This window comes from Anomalospiza imberbis, chromosome 1 (assembly GCF_031753505.1).
Source record: "Anomalospiza imberbis isolate Cuckoo-Finch-1a 21T00152 chromosome 1, ASM3175350v1, whole genome shotgun sequence".
Classification (NCBI taxonomy): Eukaryota; Metazoa; Chordata; class Aves; order Passeriformes; family Viduidae; genus Anomalospiza; species Anomalospiza imberbis.
Window position 1 is genome coordinate 131,773,500 of NC_089681.1, and position 16,691 is coordinate 131,790,190.

A 16,691-nucleotide genomic window follows, 5' to 3' on the forward strand; every position below is an offset into this window, starting at 1 on the left:
CAAAGCTAGCTCCCAGTCTCATGTTCCTAATTCATCATGGGGAGAACAGAGAAACAAGACAGAGAAAAAGGTTAATAATTTTCTGCCATTGGCTTGTGCTTTGGTATTGACAAATCAAAAAAGTTTCATGCACTAGTTTACCTAAAATCTCATATTCTCTATGAAAGTCTTTATCTAGAATTTTAGTCATTTATGTGTTCCATCACCAATATGCTTTAATGTATGCATATAACAAACAGCTTAGTGCTGGTCACCATAAGAGCTTTGTGCTGCTTTGTAAATCCTTATAATGACCTGGCTGTGCTGCCAGCTCCCATGGTGTTGTGGGATATGTAGAGCTTATCATCAAACCCCAGATCCTCAAGTCATATGTTTTCTTGAGAATGCTGGCTGAAGGATTAGAAATCTGGTTTAGAAATGTGACCCAAGTTTTCCTAACTGACCACTACGGAAAAAAGCAGTAAAAAATTGAAAAGAAAATGTGTGTATATTTATTAGGTTACTTATTTTTAACTAATTATTTCCTCCCTCTTTTGGAGGGATAGGTGTCTGACTTGTGATCTGTAATCTGTAATCTGGTTTGTAATCTTGATGCTTAGACTTCTTGCAATACTGCCATTACTTACTCTCTCAGAGACTGAGACAAAGAATACCAGCTTTCAACCTGTAGAATATTAAAACTGGTGTACTAGATAAGAACCCTTACAGTAAAATTAGCACTACAGAAGCCAATTTTTTTTTTATCAGCCCTTTTAATAATTTCCACAGAATTGTCCAGGTTCCCTCCCTCACCAAAGTTTTTCTTCCTGGGAGGAACCCAGACAGAAACTTATATCCCAAGTGTGCTGTTTTAAACTGGATTCTCTGTACTGCTTTATATTTCCCTTAACAATCTTCTTTATGAGCTAAGAGATGATAAATACAGAAGATGGAACAGTAACTGCCTTATAAATGTTAGACTTCTGGCTACAGTGAAATAAATCCAAGTATAGATGGAGTATGCTGGCTGCTATGAGGATTTAGAAAAGCATAGATGAACCCATGTTTTTCGACAGCCAAGTCTTTTTCTGGTAACTGGATTAATTCATGGTGTTCTACTTTCAGCAGGAGAGCTGGCATTCCCCTTTAGCACTCACCTCACTCACAACATTTGGGGGTGTGCTTGGGCAATAACAGACCCTTCTGTGAACACCTAGCAAAGTCAGCAGGAAAAAAAAAGTACTTTGACTCCTTTGCCAAATTTCAGGATGCAGTCTAATAGTATATGTGATTATTCTATGTCTGGAAAAAAACTTGAATTCAGTTTAGTTGGAAGACACTTATTACAGCTCATGAAAAACAGGACACAATTGTTGAGGACAATCACACATCTTGCTTTGCCCAGTGTATGACGTTTTGAAAGCTATTCAATCTGCCTTCTGATTTTAGTACTGAATATGTTAGCTTTTCTGGAAAAAATGCCATAAATGGCAGTACCCTACTCTAATAGCCAATAGCAGAGAAAAATGCCAGCTTTTATACTACTCATTCGTGCAATCATGCATCATGTACAAAATTATATCCATTTTTTTCCCCTAAAGAGATACCAATCAATTATCACAATCCTAATTAATCAAAAATCAAGCAATAGTGCAGTAAGTAACATGGGATTTTTCTTTCAATCTCACTGTACCAAAGGAAAACTGGGATGCCTAAATATTCACTCTTTATGTAGTACCATGCATGTTTAGGAAAAAAAAAAAAGAAGAAACTATCACAAGAAGTATATGCCTCTCTGCAGGCAATGTGAAACCACATCTACACTTCAGGGCCTTCTGTTACTGCTCATGGCAGATGCTAACAGGCTTGATTTTTAGCAAGGAGGCAAGGAGGTCTTTTGTAGCATGCTAGACTCAAACTCCCTCAAAATACTGGGTACGATGGTTCAAATAGAATCTCTGTCTAGCTTCTGCTGATTTACACCTTAACACACACAATGTGGAGTTGTACTGACATATTTTGGGTTTTTTTAGGCAGAATTACACCCTGATCAAACACTGCCAAGTTACAGCAGCCTAACAAGTTGTCAGGTGCCAGCCAGTTGGCACCTGACAAAAAGGCTCAACAGCCAGTTGAGCCTATTTCATGAGACTTGGGGTGAGCTGAGCAGATGCCCAAGACACATATAGGACATCAGCTTTATTTTCTGGCTTAGGTCAACCTCATTCAACCATCCTCTGCACACATCTATTTGTCAGACATTACTTTCCATTGTCGTCATTGCTTGTTCAACTGAAGACCAAAGCCAGGCATCATACTCCTAACAATTACTGGGTTCAGTCAGGAAGATGGGAATGAAGATCTCAACTTGTACTCAGCTGTCAAGGAAGAAGATACACAAATCTATACTACACTTCCAGGAACACTTTTAAGTTCATGGATTCACAGATGTTTTTCTCTCTCCTTATCCTTCTCAAACTCTGGCTTCTCCAAACATTGTAAGTAACATATAATCCACAATGAAGCTTTTTAAAACCAGATTACCTATCCTGATAAATAATATTCACAATTCAGGATGATAATGAGGAAAATTATCTTTCACCAAAGCCAGAGAAAGACCAGGAATAAAAAGTATATCAGGAAGGTAATCTGCTAAAAACCTTGTCATGCTTAACTTTTCCCAGCAGAAAGACTGAAATGAAGCATCTCTAAAGAAATAAATAAAAAAAAAACTTTAAAAACCCCAAACAAACAGAAAACCAACCAACGAACCAACAAAACATACTGCCAAAACCTCAATGCAAAGTAAAACAGATGAATTCCTACTTATTTGTGAAGAAGTTGAGGGGGGAAAAAATAATAGCACTGACTCCACTACTAATCCTATGGGAAAATTGTGGCCTGTGTCTATCAAGACCCTGCACAAAAGTAACAAGAAGAACTAAAGTCTTTCAAAGATTTTTTCGATATTTTTACATCAGTTACTTGTGATGTGGTCAGCCAAAATTGGCAGAAGAAACCCCTAAAATCTACCATAACACATACATGGCTTTTGTGACATTCATCTATTTGGTAGTGGAGACCTGGACTCTTTGTAACAAATCAAAATATTATCTTGCATTCCATATGACTTTCCCTTTTAAATGACAGAAGGATGGCAAAGAACTAAGAATCCAAGGTACCTGTAGTGAAGTGGGTGGTACGCATTTTAAAATGACTACCATGAGAGCATGTCTGACTGAAGGATTTCCATCTGTATTGCTGCTACATGAGCTATTCACAGCTACTAGCTGGCAGACTGCTAAAACAATTGTTTGCACTTTATGGGCCATGGCCATGGCTGCATCTTGTGGCGTTCAATTTTTTTTTTTTTTTTTGACAAGAAATATAGCTTTGCCTTTTATTCTTTTCAGGCTACTTTTCAAGTATTTAATATATCACAGATAAGCCATTCTAACAAAACATTGCTTATCAAGATGCATGGAGAAGAAAATTTCTTCCATTGTGCATTAAAAAAAAATCACCCCTACATATCCTTCTTTTTTTTAATTCCAATTTATTTGGCAGGAGGAGGAGGGACAATCTTGTCCGTGTTTTCAATAGCTCATTCTCTCTGAAATAACTCAAGGCAAAAGACTATTGAAATGTGTAATATGAACCAGATCATCTTAGACAAGTTCTGATATTGGTTATGCTCAAACTGGCTAAAAAAACACAACTGAAAAATATGAAGAATTCTTATTGCACAAGAAATATTAGAACCATATTTTCTTAGCAGAAAAAAGTTTAAATTAGCAGCAGATGTAAAGAAAAAAAGTCATAGTTTTATTATATCTCTCAGACATTATTATGTTTAGCAATTTGCTACCTTAGTGTAACTGGATATACATGAGATGAAGATCAGACCTAAACATCTCACAGTGGGAAAACTAAACTTGATATGATTGCAGGGAAGTGAGGAGTTGCTTCTCACAGCAAAATCCACATACACATACTTGTTTGCCTTCTCTCAGGCCACAGAAATTTCAAAACACTTTATTCTTAATAAAAATTAATTTTAGCTCCCTGGTATTTATGAATGTTTTATGGTACCGCTATACTTGTAGTGGACCAAAAGAAACAAATATTTGTAAAAAATCCAAATCATAGTTTCAGCCTCTCTGTAAGTTTATTACTCTCAGTTTCAGTAGCTATCTCCCACTTTGCCATATTTATACAAGCTGTAGTGGTTGAAATTAAAAAGCGTTTATTCTAGTGATCATTCCAAGAGTGAGAATAAATTGAGACCTAGTGCAGATTGGTCGTAGAGTAGTAAAGATATTTGTGTTCATTATGGGAAAAGAAAATCCTAGGTGTTATATAGAATTTGGATTAAGATATTACATAGCACTCATTTCATATAAACATATAATATAGTTGTCAAAAGCATTGAAGAGACAGCAGATGTGCATTTTTAAGGCATTGCTTGAAAACATTCCAGGGACAGCATTGATGCAGTTGGAACTCCACGTGACACATATTGCAGTGCTTTGGATGAAAGATGAGAAAAGCCAATCACACGGTGGTGGTAAAGAAAGGGAATATAGAAGAGAGGAGGCAGAACTGTGAAACTGGACAGCTTTGAAATCACAGAAACAGATATGGTTACAACAGAGACAGAAATACAGATTAATGTTGAGTAAAGAATGCTTTGATCTTGATGGAGTCTGAGAAAAGTTGCTATAAGAATATTTAGGAAAGAATCAATCCACCCATGAAATAGTAATCTGAGGTGAGTTAAAAAGAAAAAATACCAGATTAAAAAGCAACAATATTTACAGAAGGTTTAGTTTGCAGTTTCAAACAAAGGCTAAAAAATACTTTATAAGGATGGTTATTTAAAGATTTCTTTCTATCAAGAATTCAGATTTCAAACTACAGATTTTTCCTGGAAAGATTTTTAAAAGTAGAACTTGTTTTATTGCCTGTTACTTTCTAAGAAATAGAAATGCCCTCATTGCAATAGTTCTCATTAAATCTTACTTGTTTGTACTGCCTTTTTGTTTTCAATGCCAGATAACTCAAATATAAATGAAGGCAGCTGAGAAAACGGTTTATTTGAATTTGTAAGTTATCTTGTTGTGAATAAAACCACAGTAGCAAAATCTGTACTGGTCTCACCTACACACATGCTTGAGAGACAAAATAATAGCCAATTTTTCCAAGGTGTTACCAAGAAAGCAGTTAGGAATTGGTAAATTTCCTGCTTTTAAACAGGTTGAATAAATTGAGGAGTTAGGAAAAATAAAGAAACTAGGAGCAAACAATGAACAGCCGTTGGTCGTTTATGGCTGCTTTGATGAGTACTGTGAATTTCTGGTATTCATCTAACAAATCCCTTGTACTCTGCACTCACACACAGAAACCACATATAAACAGGTCAGTGATAGATAACAAACATCCCAGCTACAAACACATTCTCATTTTTACTTTTTTTCTGTTGTGCCACTCTGCCTCTTCTGTGGTTTAGTTCTGCTAGGCAGACCCTGTCCCTCTACCTTCCATAGCACTAAGTGCCATGTCCAGTCATTTCTTGAACACATCCAGGGATGGTGACTCCACCACCTCCCTGGGCAGTCCATTCCAATGTTTAACCACCCTTTCTGTGAAAAAAATTCTCATAATATCCAAAAGAGAAGAGAACAGAGAGACTGAGCAGTCATTCTTCCTTTACCTCACTGAGGTAAGTGTTGACCCTTTAGAAAATACTTAAAGAAGGGATTTTATGCATAACAGGAGCCTTGAACTCTGGTGGAGACAGAAATGTTTTACTCTGTTGTAATTAAGAAATCTCTTGTGCTTTCAGGTTATTTTGCTGCTTTATCAAATTTCATCCTATTGACCTTTCTCTACCCACCATCAATATTGAACCTTACAGAGACGAAATTAACTTTTTATGGCACCCAAGAGTCTCCCATTCAAGTGAGTTGTCCATGATCACTAAGTTTCCTAGATCACCCAAACTCAATTCAGAACGGACAAAGAAAATCCAGAAAATACTTTTCCTAAATTATTCATGCAGTTCTGCCATGTCAGCTCTTACTGACTTTTTAAAGAAAGCAACAATGCCGCTTACAGAAATTGCTTTCCGCTTTCCTAGGGAGTAAAAAAAGCTTTTGAATAAAGCAGAATGAATAAGAAGGAGTAGAAGAGGCACCAGGAAGTCTTCTGGCAACACAGAAAATAATGTTTCTGTTTCTTGTAGTGGTTATTTACAGTGACAGCTGAAAACATTTAATTTGCATAATGAACAGACTGACATATTACCTTTGGATGCATCCAGGGAGATATAATTAGCTGAGAAGCCTTCAGATGCAATGCTGTGATCTGTCATGAAGGACAATGTCATCATATTGCCACCACTAGTGAGAGATGGTGGAATTGATCTTCCACAGTATCTGCAGCAAAAAGATATCTCAAATTGAATGGCAGTACTTTATAAAGCATCTGTATCATTGGAAAAGAATTCAGCTTTCCTGTGAAGTTTGAATAGTTACACATACACAATTGTCTCCTTTGGATGATACAGATCCCAGGCATATACCCTGTATCATGGGACTAAATAGCACACTACATGTACACAGGTACAAATCTGAAGTGTGGCAAAATCCGAGAAGAAACTCTGACTTACATAAAATTGTCAAATTCTTACTGAATTTGTACTGTGCTGTACCTACAAAATACTCTGTTCTTTTGCAGGAGTCAGAGTGGCTGGCCAACCACTAAGATTGCAAAATGTTCTTCATTATGAGAGTAATTTGCTCCTTATTTTCCAAACACTGCCATGTCAGCCAACTATTTTACAGTCTATAGCTGCAGCTGAATATTGTTCCCAAGCAATTCAAATGTTCTTGAATTATAGGGCAGCAAGAAAACCTTGTGTATACACCAATTGGAGAAGTTAAATAAAAGAAAATATTCTTCCCTAAGATAAAATCATGTATCAGAATAAAATGAAAACTAAATCACATAAAATGCAGGTTGTGGTCTAGTTTTTGCAGATATTCAAATGTACCACTTTTAAAGTAATCTTTCTTTCACTTCTGCAAGTCTTTAAAATCCTGTCTTTTCTGGGCAAAGATATAGAAATGCTTTTCAATTTATTTTCCATAAATCAAAATGTTAATGGAGCAGGACAAGCTAGCTATTGAAACCTATCCTTAAAAGAGCTAACCTTTAGACACAACTTAGTTTCTCCCAATATATTATTTATTAAATGTGCTTCTCCTTCCATGGTCAAGTAGCAAGCTGCCTTTGCTATCCTAGCAGAGAAATTGTTGCTATTGTTTCTGCGATGAAAAGAAAATAATCTACACACAAAACTTAAGGAAGCAAATTGAATGTCAAGACGTACAGAACAGTGCTCACTCCTCAGTAACACAGGTCTGTAGGCTAATGGACATATTTACCTTCCCAATTTTTGCACAGTGCTGTTGTCATATATTTCAAGATAATCCTTTCTGCAACTATAATCAAATGCCAAGTTAAATGAAGTGAATGTCAGGCGGATAAAGTAGCCGGGTTGAACGTTGATAATCCAGGTACAGTTAATCCCATGTGGGTACACATCTGGATAACCAGGACTTGTAATGGTTCCTGATGGTCCAGTGAGAGTCTCTCCACATACTGCAGATATTTAAAACATCAGGTTAAATGATATGTTTATAAAAAACAGTTAGACACTTACAAAATTGGTTACTTCTCTTTCTGAAATTTCATAGTCTTTCTTGATGCATACTACATGGTAATTGATTCAGAATTTATCTCCCGTCGCACCATCCTAAAACTTGATTGACAGTTTTTTTTCAGTTTGTGGGAAAATTTGGAAAGTCCCAACAGTCTACACAGACAACAGCAAAACAACCCTTACCTGTATCTAATGGCCAGTACTGAGCTCTGAAGCCAAGATTGGTAAGTGAGGAAGCTCTGAATTTGATATAAAGATTGTTCCGTGTGGATTGCACTCTAGAGGGTACAGCTGTACCACAGTATTTCTCCAAAACAGGAGAGTCTCCATTGTTGCCGTCTCTGACCTGAAGAACAGTGTATTCAAAATATCCTATAGAATTTTATTACATTCAACATTAAGCATAAAGTAATTCATAAGAACGATATAAAAGAGATCCTTAAGAAGTCAACACTACCCTTTCTTCATGTGGTTTCTACTACAGGCACATAAAATATAACCTTATGCCTATCAGAGAAGCAGAGAAAATACAAGATCTTACACCCTTAGCAGTAAATGACACAAAAACCTTCCAAACCAGGCCTATCTGTTTAAAGAAACCTGGTACTTCTCTTTGATTATCAAAATAGTCATAACATCTTTGAAGAACCAAGAAAAGCTTTGGGATCCCATTATGAACCTGGGAAAGCTTTTGTGACTGCTGGAAGGAGTGCTTGCCTGTCAAGAACTTCCACTTTGGTGGAGAGGAGTATTAAAAGGAACTTGCAGATATGTATCTACTATTCATGGTGCATGTGTATTGCTCTTTACCTCAATGTAGTCCGAATCACAAGTGGTTGTATTTCGAATGTCAAAGTCGGTGAAGTTAAGAATCACTACTGTGGTAGCTGGCTGGGAGATGATCCACTCACAGGTCTTTGGGTAAGGAGACATCCTGGGATAGTAAGGTGAATGGATTGTGCCTGCTCCAGACAAGGAGCCTCCACAGGCTGCCAAGAGACACCAAGAATCAGTACTTGTGATGGATGATTTCAGGGAATGTATCATAATGATGATGTGTGATCAAGTAACACCATGAAATTAGAAGAAAACCAACCCTAAACTATCTTATTAAAGCAGCTACTACAGATCACACAAGTGAACATATTTAAAAGAAAAAAATACTATAGGTATAGCATAAACATGCTTGTAGAGAAGACCAAATTGTGCCCATGAAAACTAATGGATTTGACTCATTTGTTTTACAGACACAGACAGGCTTGGTGGTGGTTAAAGACAGGCAAAATGAAAATAAAAAGATTTAGGTAGAATTGATGCTATAACATCTTTGGTATTTCAACATCAAGTGATAAATCATTTGGTACATATCACAGAATCATTAATATAATATCACAGAATATTCTGTGTTGGAAGGGACCCACAAGGATTATCCAGTTCAACTCTTAAATGAATGGTCCATATGAGTATCAAACCCACAACCTTGCTGCTTTAGCACCATGCTCTAACCATCTGAGGTAATCTCAAGGCCAGAAGCAACAAACAGCATGTTTCCAAGCATGCTAGGAGTGCCTACAGCAAATCTACTGCAGATAGCCTTTTAAATAAATAAACTGACTCTGTTCTGTTCTTTCCTTTCTTTTGAAGTTTGTGTTTAACCTATTATATGAATAATATATCATGGAAATGACTGAAAGTGTCCAAATTACAGTAAGTTCACTGTGCAAATGACCAGTTCCACTTACCAACTTGATAAATAGCCCTAAAGCTAGTTCTCTGCACAGAAGCATCAGACTTGAATTTGATCCAGAGACTATTGCTGGTAGAAGTGATTGCAGACATGAGTGTATTATGACAGATTTTTCTAATAAGAGGAGACATCTCACTGTCACCATCTCGAACCTAGTCATCAAAAAGAGGAAAGGAAAGTGTTAGATCATAAAAGCTCTGGGATCTGATATCCAGATAAAACTATAATCTCCCAAGAGCTGCTACATAACAAAAGGACTAGCTGTTTTACATATTTATGAGTGAATGTGCCACTGTAACTGGCACAAGCACAGGACTTATAAGAGCTCAAAGGAGCAATCAGATGATCAGCACAGAAGACTCTAACACATGCTGCTGTCACAGGACATTAGGATTAAATGATCTCTATGAACCACAATTTTAGGACTGTTTGGGCCTATGTTTCCAAAAATGACACCTTTAGTATGAAAGAGACAGGTAGGGTGCTCACCAGTGATAGCTGTCAAATTTTTGCCAGCACTAAAATCTACTGGGGAAAGAAAATGGTATTTTTGATTGTCTTGCTGTAGCTATGAAGTTTCCAGTAATTTTTGTATGGCACTTCTCCAGAATAAGCATCTGTCACATCACACCCATACATCAAAGCAGGCAGACAGCTCACTAACAGGAGATGCAACTCTGAGTCCCTAAAGCAGTAAAGAGGCACACTGACATCTTTTCACTCTTTTAGCTGAACAGTTCAATGCATGATAATGGCAATGAGGCTACATCAGGGAATCTGGCTTTTACCTTCTGCCCTGCCTTTCTACTGACCTCAATACATTTGCTAATTAAAGGAGAAATGCATCTTATATATTTTCCCTGAAGTTGATTATATATCCTGATTATCAAGGGCAGTAGATGGGAAAGCCTTATTTGCACCTCAGGATTCAGACCCTGAATCCATAGTCCATGAGTAAGAATAACTACATCCAGGGATCCAGGCAGAGCCTTGGTATATCTCTGAGGTGCCCATCCCATTTCAAGTATGCAACAACAACCTGAGGTCCAAAAGATGGGTCCCCTGCTCTCTGCCCAAGCAAAAAAAAATGCAATTTTTGTCCCAAAGATTCTCCCAAAAACAAAATGCCTTTTTTCTGCTGTAAAAGTGGTGGTAGTTCATGTAGATGGAACTGTTTTTAAATGCATCTACATGCTGTCAAAACCAAAAAATCATTCCAGTGAATTCACTGGCAAACCAGGGACATCCAGCTTTCAGGTCACCTCTCATCACCAATTCTTTCTTCCTCAGCTGTATTCATCCATGCTGGGAGAAAAGGTAAGGAACCCTCATGAGTGCCCTGGTGAACAGGCAGTGGCTGGCCTGCTTGCCCAGCTTTGCAGTCTCAAACTGGTGAGATAGCTTTCTGAGTAACAGATATTTCCAATTTGTCTGGAATTTGAATTTAAGGTGTCCAAATTATTCTGGATTTACAGCAGAGCAGCTGACATCAGAATTTGTGCCAATATATTTAGTAAATCTTTGGAAAGCAGTGAAAACTTCCAGAGTGGTAATTAACAGGAGTTCACAAGTTTTTCTTGAGCTGATTCTCCTTACATTTTTTGTTTATATAGTCCAGTGAGCAGTGATAAAAATAACAGGTTCTCTAAACCATGTATGTGCATAATGTCTCCTATTGCCAGTTAGAAGGACAGCATGTAAAAGGGCCTGCCTTGACTAGCATCTTACCTCTGCACCATCATGTCACAGCCTTTCTCAAATAAGTTTTATTGTCTCTATTTTCTTATTGCAGATGCCTTCCTTAGTAAGAAACTAAACATCCCTCCCTGAGCAAGTCCTGTGAGCTGAGTCTGGTCCCTGTGGAAAGTCTACAGATTTCCTGATATAGCCGGGGAATGGAATGATCTGCACCTTTCCAAAGTGACAAAAGAATTGTTGGAGAGTGACTTTTAAAGTAACTTAAACACCCAAAAGTTATCTCCCTAGATGAACCAGTGGGAGAGTATTTTACAAAAGCACACGTGAAAAAATCAGACCTTAATAACAGAGCACAGGACTTGGGTTTTATTGACTGTCCTAGCCAGAAAATGTCGGTCTGATTTCTCTGCTCTGGGCTGAGCCACAGAGAGAGAAGGCAGGAAGAAGAGGAGGGCAGAGGCACATGGAAATTGAAGGGCTTGTGACTGATCAGCAAACAGTGAGGTAAACGCCTTGCTGAACTAATACAAACCGATGGTGTTCAACAGAAATGGTTTTGTTTTTGTGGCTGCTGTGAATTTAGCTGCTGTTTTGCCAGCAATTAGGCAAGAGGAGTAGCAGGCCAAACAAACAAAAGCTGTCTGTTTTCATTAAACACACTTCCCCTCTCATTTCAGAAACTAATTACACTTCATTCCAACCTAGGTCTTTGAATTACAGGAGGAGAGAAGGAAACGATGACAACACAATAACATCTTTTAAAAATAGACCAACAGCACAGAGCTCACAGGGGCCTGTTCCTCACTGGTCAAGAAGAGATTAAATACAAAACCAAACTTGTGCTGCCACTGAGCTGCATGGCTGGCAGTGCTGGACCCTGCTCTGGGGCTGCAGGGATGGCTCCCGCCTGCTTCAACTGTGGCAGCGCCTTCACAAATCAACCACTGACTGTGCCCAGCTTGTTTTCCTTCTGTTTAGCTCTGCACAGCACAGGCACAGTTATATACAGGCAGCAGTACCCAGCAGCCATCCCACGTGGGATGAGGTGTTTGTGACTGTACAGAGAAATACAGGCAGGGTACGGCAGCAGAGGCCTCGAGACATGGCGAGTCGGGCACGACGCAGAGAACAGGGATGCCGTGACAGGAGAAGGGGCACTGGCCATCAACACCGCGAGCTTGTCAGGCTCTGAGGGCACCACCACGACTCACTGGGGCTAGCCTTGCCTCCTCCAGAGCCCTGCACCTGCCACTGTCCAGGAGCCACGTCAGCCCCGCAGGGCTGCCAGGCCCTGCCCCAGCCAACCTGACGCCCGGTCAGTCTCCGTCTCCGCACAGCGCTGCCCTGCCTGGCCACGGGCTCTGCTGAGCCAGGTTCCCTTGGGTGGCTCACATCCTGGCCTGCCTCTGTCCATGCCCGGTCAGTCTCCGTCTCCACACAGCGCTGCCCTGCCTGGCCACGGGCTCTGCTGAGCCAGGTTCCCCTGGGTGGCTCACATCCTGGCCTGCCTCTGTCCATGCCCGGTCAGTCTCCATCTCCCCACAGCGCTGCCCTGCCTGGCCACGGGCTCTGCTGAGCCAGGTTCCCCTGGGTGGCTCACATCCTGGCCTGCCTCTGTCCATGCCCGGTCAGTCTCCATCTCCCCACAGCGCTGCCCTGCCTGGCCACGGGCTCTGCTGAGCCAGGTTCCCCTGGGTGGCTCACATCCTGGCCTGCCTCTGTCCATGCCCAGCCCAGCAGGTGCCCAGGGCTGCCCTGCTCGCTGGCCAGGGTGCTGGGACAGGTGCTGCCCCTGGCCTGCACAGCGCTGCACCAGACCTCACCCGCAGCCAGCTCCAGAGGTGCAGACAGCAGCTGGACAAAACTGGGCTTAGGGATAACAAAGAAACTGATAACATGATATCTCATGTACTTAAAAGGCACCCTACAGCTGTAAATTTGTATGTAACACAACATTGCAAACCAATGAAGTGAGAGCTAGGAGTAAACAAAAAAGTCACCTCTAAGGGATCTCACCAAGTACTGACATTAGAATTGCATTATTATTACATTTTCCATATAGAAGCATTCCAACTGTACCATTTTGTTTTCTTTGCCAGTTAGATTTAGACTAAGAACAATTCTTGAATTTGACTTGTAAGATTTCAGTTATGGCAACAAAAAACTCCCAGCTTTACATATGTATATAGAATCATAGAATCATTAATGTTGGAAAGGACCTCTAAATCTTAGAGTCCAACTGCAAAATGAGCTTGGCCAAGCCCACCACTAAATCATGTCCCTAAGTGCTACTTCTACACATCTTGTAAATACTTCCACGAATGTTAATTCAACCACTTCCCTGGGAATGTGTGTATAAATATTTATATGATGTTTCCTTTTCGTGTCAGATCAAAATATCCCATGTAACACTTTGACTCCAGAAAATGCTGCATAGCAGCTATGGCATTATTTTTTTTTTCTTGCAGTTGACATTCATTTACCAAATGTTCAAACTCCCCCTTAATCATGTACAGACTCTTAAGAATTAGTGTTAAGCTGGACACGTTCTCTTATCTTTGTTTCATCCAAATGCACCATCCTGCTCTTTCAGCCCCTGTGACTTTTGGACTCTAGTAAATTCATATACTTAGTTGTTTGATTAACACCTATTTCTGCAGTGTCCCTTGGGACAGAAGTACATGCTCTTGTACACACATGCAATCAAACTTTCATATCAACTGATTAAGGGAATCACCTCTATATAATTTGCTGAACAACCACTATGACTCTCCAGCTCCATATGGGTGAAGTTGAGGAATATTTTTTCATCCTCTGGCTGTTGGATAATGTAAACACATTGTCGGTTATTGATATAAGGGTTAGGCCAGAAAGGAGATGTGATAACTCCTTCGCTCTCTGTGAAATTTCCTCCACAACTTGGATCTGCTATATTAAGAAAAAAAAAAAAAAAAAAAAAAAGAAGAGATATTCATAAGTACAGTGACTCCTTTTGAGGCTGCCTCTGTACAATGTCTGCAAATAAAAAAGAATTACTATATTATTAAAGAACAAGTGTTAATTACATCCATTCATGTGTTATCTCTATCTCAAGAATGTCACAGACCAACCTTTAATCCTGAGTATTTTACTTACCAGCAGATGTTGTATACTCAATATGGAAGCCTTTATCAGTAACTGAGTCATCAGAGTGAAAGTGAATAAATGCATATGGACCAGTGGTTTGGAGTGGGGGTGGAGATCCAGTGCTACAGTATTTACCAAGGACAGGGTCTTGTGGAAGAAGACCATCTCGAATCTAGACACAATGATAGATCAACATTTAGGATTATCTTATGTGTGCCACTTGTGAACAGTACCAACAACACTCCTTAAGCTATCTCTGAGGCCCCAGAGATAATATGGATGGTGAGTGGAGGGAAAGCTCATAGAAAGTTTCCTCCAAACACAGAGGACCCAAGAAATAGATCCACCAGCATAGCTGTGATGCTGCTGCCAGGAGTTATCAAGGGTTTTGTGAAAGGGAAAGAAGGTATCAGGAGATCTACTGTTGAACTGTTTTCTTGAAATCATGCTCTGCATTGTACACAACATGCTATTCCAAACTGGCTTCTTATTTCCATGAAAAGGTTTTGGTAAATTCTGTAAGCATTAGGTCACACTCGACAAAAAGCCCTAAGCTCATGTGTCAAGTTGTGGACGGCTGTGAGCTACGATATGAATCCATTAGTCTTAGATCCCTTTCCTGAATAGTTTCCCATAGGGTCAAGAATTCTCTGTGGGTTGACATTTGACAAGGAGTTTGGAAACTGAACTTTGTACGAAAGTGAAAGGTTCCCATCAAGAATTTGGCCTTTTTGTCACAGGACTCCCATCGACTTCAGTGACGCAGATTCTCATCCCCTTAACTGTCCTATTGTCTCTGATTGTGCATGGATGGCTGGAATATGTAAATAAAAAGGAGCATTTCAACCAAGGATTAAATTTTCAAGTAGTCCCCTTCCGTACAAAAAAAGTTTTGAAATATTGTGTTTTGCAATAACATATCCACAAATGTTGTCATAATTCACAATTACACTTTACCTCTAAATAGTCATAATTGCAGTTGTCATGGTGTTCCAGGCTCAATGTGCCAAAAGCAAATGTGATGAGGAGGCCAGGACTAGTTGAGACGGTCCAGAAACAATTTCTGTTTACAGGATAGTTACCAGGATATCCTGGAGAGCTTATCGAGCCGTAAGTACCTGTCAGCTCACCACCACATTCTAACAGAAAGAGACATGGAACAACAGAGTATTTATCACCACATGTCGGGTTAGAAGATGAATTGTCCTGTAGTGTCAAAACTAGCTAACACTTTGGGGTCAGAATAAATTAAAAAACAAAGACCAAGCCAAACAGACCAGTAAGTTTCTTCTTTCTTTAAATTTTGCAGTTGATCTTGCAATTTCAAAAAGAAAACTCCAAATATTTCCTGATTTGCACAGTAAAAGAAAGATTCTTACCCAGTTATGATGAACATGCCTTAAGAAGAATAATCAGAAGCACTGTGTTTGCATTGGATTTACAAAATTAATCTGAATTTCTGCACTTTGTAAATAGTCTCCATTTTTTATCCTATCAAAAGACTAGTTCCATTAAAAAGACAAAAAAAGGAAAATTTAATTACAGGTAAGGCTGTTTTATATACCTGTAATAAAATAACATCAGTGCAACACTTGGGAATGGGAGGGGTACATCATGTGTCATACCTCAGGAATAGCTAGTTTAATCTCATCTATACTGCTCTCTTTGTTTTTTATTTTGTTAGTGCTATTTTTTTCATCCAAAATATCTGAAAAGTTTTTCAGATACAAGTACTTTTCAGTACTTGTATTTGTCAATTAGTAATTATCTATCTAATAATGAAAATTGAAAAAAATACCCAAAAATCATATTGAAATAATTTCAAAAAATATTTCTAGAAATAAGGAAATGGCATTTTTTACTCTATGGTTCATTCAAGACACAACCCAATGCTCTATTTTGCTTCTAGATAATACACAGACCACTGAAGTGACCTTAATGTTATGTGAGATGATTTGAAGTTTATCTCTGGGAATGCATTGCCACACCATCTGGAACAATCACCCAATTAGCATTACCAAGAATTCAGGCAGAAATGCACAATAAATCATACCAAAAACCTCACACATTCTTTACCATCCAGTTCCCCATAATCTAGCATGTTTGGAACATTTAGGCTGCTGTAAATTGTCAGTGGCAAAACAAACCATTAACTTGCTTGCTAAGAGTACCAGATACTTCCGTGAGAAAGAGAACTGACTAAATGAAAGGCATCCCCATAAATACATGCCTTTTGGGGGATTCCTCACAGGAGGTGTAAAAAAAAAAGCAGAAAGCTATTCATGCACAGGCTTAGAGCTAGAGTTTGAAAGTATCTTCAGGTGATATATATGTCTACATTTCAGCCTCACTCCCTTGAAAAATACTGTCCTTCTGTTCCTAATGTTTCTTAATTAAAGGAAATAAGTAATTCAT

At 39.0% G+C, this 16,691-nt stretch overlaps 1 protein-coding gene across 2 annotated transcripts in view; it reads right to left on the reverse strand.

Annotated features, from left to right (window-relative positions):
* CUBN (cubilin) overlaps positions 1-16,691 on the reverse strand; it is a 142,671-nt gene that overhangs the window by 108,257 nt on the left and 17,723 nt on the right. For both annotated transcript variants that reach the window (XM_068212150.1, XM_068212159.1), the window contains exons 15-22: positions 15,234-15,415; positions 14,286-14,448; positions 13,888-14,078; positions 9,448-9,604; positions 8,516-8,694; positions 7,889-8,051; positions 7,428-7,644; positions 6,286-6,416 (exon numbers count right to left, since the gene is read on the reverse strand). In XM_068212150.1, the coding sequence (XP_068068251.1) occupies positions 6,286-6,416; positions 7,428-7,644; positions 7,889-8,051; positions 8,516-8,694; positions 9,448-9,604; positions 13,888-14,078; positions 14,286-14,448; positions 15,234-15,415 (1,383 nt within the window). The remainder of the gene's footprint in view (positions 1-6,285; positions 6,417-7,427; positions 7,645-7,888; positions 8,052-8,515; positions 8,695-9,447; positions 9,605-13,887; positions 14,079-14,285; positions 14,449-15,233; positions 15,416-16,691) is intronic.